This window comes from Cygnus olor, chromosome 16, assembly GCF_009769625.2.
Source record: "Cygnus olor isolate bCygOlo1 chromosome 16, bCygOlo1.pri.v2, whole genome shotgun sequence".
Taxonomy (NCBI): Eukaryota; Metazoa; Chordata; class Aves; order Anseriformes; family Anatidae; genus Cygnus; species Cygnus olor.
This window is the reverse complement of record NC_049184.1, coordinates 5,900,112-5,909,793: the sequence shown is the minus strand read 5'-3', so window position 1 is coordinate 5,909,793 and position 9,682 is coordinate 5,900,112. Positions and strand designations below refer to the sequence as shown.

Genomic DNA, 9,682 nt, shown 5'->3' with positions numbered 1-9,682 from the left:
AGCTGCTTTTATTGCACAGAGCCTGTGCATGCGGTCACAGCGAACCCCCAAAGGAGAAACCGGTGATGTCCTTCAGGTGCTGCTAAAGGGATTGCACCCGCAGCTTGTGCCCATCTTCTCCCGTGGTGGAGAGCATCTCCCCGTGTTTTGCACACTTGGACCTTCCCCGGCACGTTGCTCCAGCAGCTGCATGGAGCAGCTGGCTTTGGATAGCATCTTAATGCTCCAAGTACCTGGGGAGCCCAGAACTGGACCTGCAGGGCACTGGGACCCCAGAATCACCCCTGAGAGCGATGTGATCACTGTGAGATCTGCTTCCTCCTCCAGGAACCAGCAGGAGCACCGCTGTGCCCTTCCTACAAGGTAGGATGTCACAGATGTCGTTGCTGACCAGTGGAAAAAATTACCAGCAGCCCAACAGCGGCACGAGGAGCGTATCTTCTCTTGCAGGTGGCCCTGACGTTGCTTTAGTTTTGGAGGCTCGACAGCATCCCAGGACCCATCAGCAGGGCTGCAAGCAAGGCCAAGGAGAACACAGACCAGGCGCATTCCTCCAGCGGAGGCCTTGCCGTGTGATTTAGGGGCTGTGAGTGCTGCGGTGGCACACAGCGATCCTCCCACAGCTTGCGGGCACCGGCACCTGCAGTTTTTGTTTGGGAACAACTTTCAGTAACGGTGCTGGCACTGGGGCACCACGAGGAAGTGGGAAGGTGGCCAGGGTGGAAAGGAGTTCGGGGCCGCAGCAGGACAGGCACCGTGTCCCCGGTGCTGTCCAAGGACATGCAGAGGTCAGGGCTGGGGGGGCTGCAGGAGCAGCGAGGGACATCCTGCCCCTGGGGGCTGGCAGCTGTCGCCGCGGCACTTCTGCCTGATCTCCCCTTCCCCACCTCACACTCCTCCATGCCGGGGCTGCCACAGCCTCCCAGGCGATCTGTTCTGCTGTTTCCCCATCTGCAGGGTTAGGAAGGTTTCGCCGGGTCCGACTCAAACCTCCTTTGTGCAATTACAGCCCAAATCGTCCTGTCCCCTCCGGACCCAGGAGTGAGGCGGGTGCACCGGGGTGGGGGGGGGGTGGGGGGGATGTAATCCTGCTGTGGGTCCGCTCGCCCGCTTCGCCTGTTCCCGACTGAGAGGAGGGGAGTTTAGTTCTTGAGGCAGACACCGTCCAACCAGCGAAGCATCCTATTTTTAAAAAGGCAGCAGAAGGCTTACATAAAGACTCGGGAAGCCAGAGACGACAAAGCGGGGCCTCCGCTTCGCGGGCTCCGGCTCCTCCCGCAGCCAATTCTGCAGGAGAGCCGGGGGGGATCCTGAGCACCCGCAGCACCACCGCGCGCCCCCGGCACCCCCAGCACCCCCCGGCCGGGCAGGGGGGCGCGCAGGGGGCACCCCGAGGTGCCGCTGGGGGCGCGCAAGGCGGCGGCGGGCGCGCGGGGGGCGCGCGGGGGGCGGTGCGCGGGCGCGGGCGCTGCGCGGGGGCGCGGCGGCGGGGCCCGGGGACGGGGAGGGGGGGACGGGGAGCGGAGCGGGGCGGGGGGGGACCCACGGCGGGGCCATGCGGAGCCCGGGCTGAGCCATGAAGCGGCAGAACCTGCGCACGGCCGCGCTCATCCTCTGCATCTTCTCCTACCTGCTGGTGGGCGCCGCCGTCTTCGATGCGCTGGAGTCGGAGGCGGAGAGCGGCCGCAAGCGGCTGCTGGAGCAGAAGCGCGGGGAGCTGCGGAGGAAGTACCGCTTCTCCGCCGACGATTACCGGGAGCTGGAGCGGCTGGTGCTGCAGGCCGAGCCCCACCGAGCCGGCAGGCAGTGGAAGTTCGCCGGCTCCTTCTACTTCGCCATCACGGTCATCACCACCATCGGTGAGCGCCGGAGCGCGGGGTGCCCCCCTCTCCATCCGGCCCCGCATCCCCTCCGGGGCCTCCCCCTCCAGCCAGCCCCTGCTCCGGGTGCCCCAGGTCGGGGGCTCTGCCTGGCTGGCACGGGGGGGGGGGGGGGGTCCCAGCCGGACCCCCGCGGTGGGGGAGGCCCCAGCCCGGGGGCGCAGCGGGGGCAGGAGCCGCGGGGTGCGATGCGCCCCCGGTCCCGGGGCTGCAGAAGTTGGCAGGGTGCAAGGGTGGGAGCCACGCCGGGCCCCCGGAGGGTTGCAGGCAGCGAGGTGGGCTGGGGAGCTGGGCAGGAGGCTCTGGGTCCTCCAAACTCTGGATGCGGGGCTGGACAAGAGCTGCTCCAGGGAGCCCCAGCGGCTCCGCAGGAGTGGGCACCCACAGGGGGTGGGGGTGAGTTGGGTTGGGTTGGGGGGAATAACGGAGTTGCATGGAGCCCCCAGATAGACACGCTTACTAGAGCCCAGATGTGGTTTGCCTGCTATCTCACGATGAAATGACACTAAATTCAATGAGGATTGCCTTCACTCTGAGGTTAGCCACATAGGTGTTTAGCAGCATTTAATTAACCCACTTCTATTAATCCACGCACCCCGAGCATCCCCTGAGGGCAGGCAGGTGTGGGACCCCCGCTAGGGTCATTCCTCGGGCTGGGAGCTCAACCAGCAGATGTTCCTTGGGGGCAGGAGCCCTGAGGCCAAATCCTGCCCTTGCACAGCCAGCAGCTAACAGCAGGTCCTCGTCTGCAGGCTGGGGCTCAGCCTCACAGAGGGGCCACACACATCTGGGAGCTGAACCCGCTGTGTTTCGGGGCACGGGCAAACGAGGAGTGGTGTGGCGAGGGGAGGAGAGCCAGCAGGTGCCCCAGCAGCCCCGTCTAGGGGCTCTGCATGCCTGCCTGGGGAGGGACAGGGCTTTGGGGACACACGCAGCACCCAACAGCAGCACGCCCAGGGCACGGCGAGTGTCAGCTCCAGCAGGAGGGCAGGACAGACAGCTGCGATGAAAATCCCCCTCACCCCACAACAGGTTATAGCTTCGTTTACATGATTCCTCTGTCGCCTGTGACAAACAATTGGGAAGCATGTTACACACCCCGTGCAATAAATAATTTCAGCCCAGGTGCCATATTTTAAAAGGCTGGCATGTCAGCTCCCTCTCCATCGGGCTGCGCTCTGAATCTCAGCTTTAGCATCAACATAGCTGTGTTTACTCTTTCTAATTCCTTTTGTCATTTTGAAAGCATCAGTCATATGCTCTTTCAGGAGCCTCTCAGGGCACAACAGCTGTTTTTCCACTTACTGCTCTTCTGGATCATTGTCTTTACCTCCTCATTGCTCTCATTGTATTACCTTGTAGCCTAGGACTTGATAATTGCACTCAGTTATTAGGCTGGGATCTGACTGCTTCTTTTTTTTTCTTTTGCCACTGCAGTCACATTTCTGCTCTGTATTCTGAGAGATGTGCCATGCAGGAATGAAGTTGATCATTTGTGATTGCATGGGTTTGTACACAGACCCAGCAATTAGAGACCGATCGCTCCCTGCCGCCCTGCATTTGCGGCTCAGAGCACAGCGTGGCCGAGGGTAACGCTGTCCTCAGCTCCCAGCCCTACCAATTGCAGGAGTTTCCTGGAGTGGGAGGCGTGCCCAGAGCCTGGGACAATGCGTTTGTCATCCTCTGCTCTTCCCATCACTGTGTGCTAACGCTTTCCCTAAAAAGCTTTCCCTAAAAGTCCTGGAAATCTGCTGGCAGCGGAGACGGAGGTGAAGCCAAGTGACAGCCTTGAACAAAAGTAAAAAGAGCGCATTTTCTCCCCATTTCTTCCAGCAAAAAGTCCTTTGGGTACCTGGAGGAAAAAAACAAACAAAAAAAACCACACAAATAGCTGTTTGCCAAAGGCCAGGCAGCAGTGCAGGAAGGATCCCTCTTTGCGAGCTGCTCGCTGGTGCTGCTCTGCAGGCACCTTCAGAGAGGCGTCTCCAGCCCTGGTGGTTTCTCATGGAAACCCAGCAGCAAGCTTTGGACGCCTCCTCCGATCCCCCACGCAGCGCGGCGCTGCCGGGCTCCTCGCAGCGCGTTGCTCACTCATCCCTTTAGGTCAGGGGCCGCGGGGTTTGGTTCGGCTGGTAGAATGAAGCGAGGCGGACGCAGGATCAGCGGAAGCCAGGGGGATCGTGGCGAATAGCTCACTACGGCTCACGGCGTAACCGTGCATGTCCTCGAGTCACAGCGCTCAAACTTGGGAAATTTCCCCACAGCGGTGGGGAAATTAAATCCCGGGGGGGTGTTTGAGGAGGGTGGGGAGGCTCCCCCCTCATCCCTGGGGCAGGGCTGCCGTGGTGTAAAGGCTTTGGTGCTGCCCTCCCAGAGGTCCCGCAGCACTTCAGGTCCTAGCATGTTCCTAGTGATGCTGGAGTAAATCTGAAGTTGCCCTGCAGAGCTCTTTGCGATTCTTTTTCTGTTTCCCCCCCTTCTCCCCATGCTCCCTCAGCAGAGGTGGTTGGTGGTCCCAGAGGAGCCCCTGCCAGGGCCTGACGCCTGCCTGTCCCCTTCCCTCCGCAGGCTACGGGCACGCTGCCCCGGGCACGGATGCCGGCAAAGTTTTCTGCATGTTCTACGCGATCCTGGGCATCCCCCTGACCCTCGTCATGTTCCAGAGCCTGGGCGAGCGCATGAACACCCTCGTGCGGCTTCTGCTCAAGAAGGTGAAGAAGTGTCTGGGCATGAGGACAACCAACGTCTCCATGGAAAACATGGTCCTGGTCGGCTTTCTGTCCTGCATGGGCACGCTGTGCATCGGGGCGGCGGCCTTCTCTTACTTCGAGGGCTGGACTTTCTTCCATGCCTACTATTACTGCTTCATAACCTTGACCACCATCGGCTTCGGAGACTTCGTCGCCCTGCAGAAGAACGAGGCGCTGCAAAAGAAGCCCCCGTACGTGGCTTTCAGCTTCATGTACATCCTGGTGGGCCTGACGGTCATCGGCGCCTTCCTCAACCTGGTGGTGCTGCGCTTCCTCACCATGAACTCGGAGGACGAGCGGCGGGACGCCGAGGAGAGGGCCTCGCTGCGCAGGGCCCGCAACAACCTCCACCCACCGCCCAGCGAGGCCGGCCGGGGCAGCAAGGCCATTTTTCTCCCGGTGGAGGAGCGGACGAGCCAGCTGAACCTGATCCCGCTGGTCCAGGAGGACGCAGAGAGGCGGCGGCGGCGCTCGGCCAACTCCTCGGCCAAGGTGCCCTCCTTCTGCACCTGCCTGTGCTACCGAGCCCCGCTATGCGGCAGCCCCGTGCCCTCCCACCCCGAGACCCTGAGCTGCCACACCAACCCCGTGTACTACAACTCCATCTCCTACAAAATCGACGAGGTGTCCCTGAGCACGCGGGGCCAGACCGGCTCCTCCCCGGCGAGCACGTTGTCATCTGGCAGCCCCCGGTGCCGGCAGCGCCCGCGGCCGCGGAGGAAATCCATCTAGGAGCGGGCTTGGGCCCTGCTTTGGCAAACGATTAACTGAGGCATCAGGTCCCAGCTAGCGCCCTCGTTTCTCCTCTCCCCTCGCAGCTGGCAGCCTGAGGCCCAGGAGATAAACGATCCTTCCTCTGGCAGGGGAGCGGGCAGGGGATCACACACCCTGTTTTCTTTGCTCTTCCCTCCCAAGTAGGCTCAAGCGTTTGGGTCTGGCAAGAGGCCCCGTGATGTTAAACCAGCAGGCTGTAGGTTTGCTTTCCCGCCTCCCTGCTCCCAAAATTAAGTTATTGCTGCCTTCTTCCTCCTCCTCCCCAACCCTGCCCAGCAATACAGGCTGCGTTAGGCTTGCTGTGAGCGCGTGGACGAAGCCCGTGTGGGTGAGCCCTGCAGGGCTGGGGGTCTCCTGCAAGCTGCTCCCAGCCCCGGGCACAGGCGAGGCGGTGCCACGCAGTGGGCTCGTGGCCAGGACAGTGATATGGGGTGGGCTGCAGCCCTCCCTCCAGCTCGACACATGGTGACAGCTGGCTCCGGGTGGCCAGAGACCCTCAAGCTGAGCCCCACGCGCTCTCCTGCTTGCCCACCTGCTGCCAGGGGTCCTCTGGGCTCTGCTGGGGGGCAGCATCCTGCTTGTGGGGACAGCTTGGGCAGGAGGGACTGCAGCCAAACCACGGCCCCCTGCAATGAGCCTGGGCTGTGCTAAGGGCTTAGTCCCAGGGAGCACCTCCCCAGACCACCTGCAAAGGGTTTGGCCCTAATTAGATCATTAGCAAAAATCCCTAATTGGGAGGCTGCTCCCAGCTGGTACCTGCATGCCCTGTGCCCACCCTGCCTCATCTGCAGGAGCAGGACTGGGCTCTGGCAGTGGGACCAGCTCCATTTCACTTTTTCCCCCCCAATAGAGACATTTTCACTCTTATTCTACCTAAAACCCCCTCCGACGCGATTTTCCTCTCCGTTTTTCTGCTGGTGGGGAAGGCGTGCAGGGCACCAGCGTTGGGAAAGCTCTGGGGCAGGCTTTGCTCTCTCCTCCTTTTGTTCTGGGAAGTTTAATAAAAGGTGAATCCAGGTTGTGGTGGTCGGATATTTGTCATGAGCAGGACCAGGTGTGTCCGAGCCCACTGCCTGGCTCCCTGCACCCCACCACGGACATGTTTGTGTGCAGGGACATCCCTGTGGATGTGTGCGGGGGATTTGGACACCCAAGGGAGCTGGGGGCTGTGTGGCTGTCCCAGGCTGGGGCTCCTCGCCCACTGTGGGGTGGTGGCTTTGTCCCTGCACAGGAACACCCCGGGCTCCTCCACCCCCCCCAGCTGGTGACCTTCACATTTCCAACCTTTTCTAGTGCTCAGGCTCCCCAGCGATCGCCCCAAAGCTGCGCAGGCTGGTGACATCTGGGACGTTCTTGTTCCCGGCTCTGAACAGTTCAGGTTTGAGCTCTGCATCAGGAGATCCAAGCAGGCAACACCAAGACGGGCAGGAGCGCTGCCTGCCCAAGCAGCTGGCAGGAGAGCAGGGCAGTGAAACACCCGGTGACAGCCAGCCCTGCTGGAGCTGGAAGTGGGAGAGCAAACAACGCAGAGGCTGAGCCAGGCTCTCCCTCTCCCCGGGGATCAGGGCAGACCTGTGTGCTCAACGGCTCCGTGCCCGTGAGCTGCAGAACCCACTGCAGGATGGTGCAAAGGGAAAGGCCGTCGGGGCGCTGGGGCTTGCAGCATGATGGTTGCACCATGGAGCTCGTCTCGTGCCGAGGATGGAGTTGGTGACGAGCTGAGAGCGCAGAAAGCAGGGCTCCTGCTCGCTCTTATCGCTGCCTTCACGCAGCCTGAGCTGCCAGGCTGTGCTGGGAAGGTCACCGGTTGCTTAGTGACTGCCTGAGCCCATCCTGCTTTTGGAAGCTAGAGATGGTCTGAGGGTGGGAGATGCCATTCAAATCCCCCTGCGCCAGGCTGGAGGAATCCTCCTCCTCCTCCTCCTCCTCCCTCATTGCCCTCAGGGCAAGCAGGGCCCCGTGGCTGCAGCAGGAGGGTGGGTGCGAGCTGTCCTGCCCCTAAGTCCTGCCCCTGCTGACCTGCAGAGGGATTTGAAGGCATGAGAAAACCTTTAGGAAATTCTCAGGAAACTGGGACTCTGCAATGCTTCACAGTTCCCATGGGAAACGTGTTTGTGTCGGTTCCCTGGGGGGCCCCATGCGTCCAAGCAGTGCCCCCAGGCCCTCCCCTCCCACAGGCTCACAGCTCGGGCCCCCCTGGACCCAGCGGCACCTGCACTTCCCCAGGGGTCCCCAGGCTCCCCTGAACCGACATCCCTCACAAAGCTGACGTTTGGGGTTAAAGATAATCCTGGCAGCAGCAGAATGCAGAGACACTCCATGAAACACCTCCAACACACCGTAGAAAAAAAAAAAAAAAAGGTTTTTATTGTCACCATTATCAACGTTTTCATTAGCTTAACACTGAATTGTAAATCACTCGATCGTTACATATTGTCTGAATAAAACCTACAGACAGGGAAAAAGTACAGCAGAACCCTCTCCGGCCACAGGCGTGGCACGCCGCGCTTCGGGGACTGCGCCCAACGCTTCCACCCAAGGCAGCCCACGCACCTCGCAAGCCACCAGGCACGGGAGACGTGGGGCAAGCAGGCTGCCTGGCTCCATCGCCTGTGTTCCTCCAGCCCCATAAGACCAGATCTCAGCAGACAGCGTTAAAAAACCTCCAAAAGTTTTTGGAGTGGGTTACAGAGCCCCCAGAGAGCGGATCAGCCGCCCCTGCTCCTACAGAAAGGCGAAAGGAAGAGGCAGCAACCGCTCAGCGCCCTGTAAGCGATGGGTTTGTGGAGCAGTTAACGAAGCACAAAGGTTGGGCCCTGTGGAAGCAGCCCCGGCCCCGAGCAGAGGCCAGCTCTGCAGCAGCGCCCCGGGCTCCCCGTGGGACGGACGGCTCGGCTGCGGGCAGCCTCGTCCCCGCGGGCTGCAGTAAGGCCTCGGGTTGAGGGGAGCCAAGTAGGGGGCAGCGGGGGCAGCACAAAGCAGAGGGAGGCTCCTGCCTGTCCCTGCTTTCTCCTGGCCGCCTGCACGGCGTGGCACGTGTTTGACCCCCAGCTTCAACCAAGCACGGCACGGAAGGACCCCCCCCGGTCTGAAACGCAGCCGGGACACCCGGATCCCAGGCGGGTGGCAGGCCATGGCAGTGCTGTGTCAGGGGTCTCGGGGGGAGGTGCTGCGCCCCCGGCACGTCCTTCCCACCTGAAGCGGGGAGGCAAGCCCAGCACGGTGAGGCTGAGGGAACGCACCGTGGATTCGCTCTTCCTGGCTCCAAAGAAAGCCCAAAGCAGCTCGAGGTCCAGGGGATGGAATCACAAAGCAGAGACCAGAGAGCAGCGCTGGGTAAGGAACCACAGCCCTAGAAAAAACCTGCTGCAAGATTTAAAAGACCCGGGCTGTGTTTAGGGGGACCTGGAGCCCTCAGGGGGCAGCTACCTGAGCTTGTGGTGCCCGGGTAACTTAAAAACAAGCCACTCGAAAAGCACGTGGGCTTCAGCAGCAGGTGTGCCTCGATTCCTCCCTCTTCTGCCCACGTCCCTGCTCAGCAAGCAGAGCTCGCTGCTGCCCCTGGGCTGTGTCCTTCCTGCAAGGCAAAGCCCTCTCCTTCCCGAGCCAGGGGTCTCAAGCCCAAGCGAGGTGCCCAGCGTGCTGCATAAATGAAAAGGCTGCCTTTACACTGGCCCAGCAGAGCGGGGTTTAACAACATCGCTTTGGTTGCGTTTTAGCTTCTGGAAAGTTATGAACGGAAAAGCGTTCGGTCTCAGCCTCTGTTTGCTGGTGCTCTGTAAAGGGCTGGTGCTGGCTCCGTCTCAGTTTCAGCTGCTAAAGTGCAAAGGACCAAATGCTACACAAGGAACTGTCCCCTGTTCCTCTGCCCCACCGAGGATGGGAGCAGCTACCGAAGGGAAGGGAGGGCAGAGGGGTGCTGGCACCGCTGGAGGCGCCTGGCAGAGCCTGATGCTGCCGCGTGGTGAGCAGCGGGGGCTCGGCATGGACTCGGGGTCACTGAGAGGAGTCTGGCAGCACGAGGTTAAGACTTGTTAGCCACATTTAGAGAATACCAAACCGCTGACAAATTCCCAGGGGACCTACCACATTGACTGACTGGTGCTGGGATGCATTTGGCAGCCAGGAAGCCCCCAGAGCCAGGCGGGGCGCAGCAGGGCATAGCGCAGCTCGGGGTCTCTGCCATGCAGGGGTCACAAGCGTCCTGCAGGCAGGGGCAGTTTTGGCTGCACACACGTAGGGACATCACTAGAACACGCTTTGGGCATGCGGTGCACG

General features: G+C 61.4%; 1 protein-coding gene across 1 annotated transcript; it reads left to right on the top strand.

Annotated features, from left to right (window-relative positions):
* The first annotated feature begins 1,542 nt into the window (after positions 1-1,542).
* KCNK15 (potassium two pore domain channel subfamily K member 15) lies at positions 1,543-6,878 on the top strand. Its single transcript, XM_040576024.1, has 2 exons — positions 1,543-1,859; positions 4,449-6,878. The coding sequence occupies exons 1-2, from the start codon at positions 1,577-1,579 to the stop codon at positions 5,360-5,362; spliced, it is 1,197 nt and encodes a 398-aa protein (XP_040431958.1). The 5' UTR covers positions 1,543-1,576; the 3' UTR covers positions 5,363-6,878.
* The last annotated feature ends 2,804 nt before the right edge of the window (positions 6,879-9,682 follow it).

Bases quoted from the DNA above. Each gene is read 5' to 3' on its own strand.
- KCNK15 (XM_040576024.1), top strand. From the start codon at position 1,577: ATGAAGCGGCAGAACCTGCGCACGGCCGCGCTCATCCTCTGCATCTTC. The intron at 1,860-4,448 runs GTGAGCGCCGGA...TTCCCTCCGCAG, and splicing joins CACGGTCATCACCACCATCG to GCTACGGGCACGCTGCCCCG.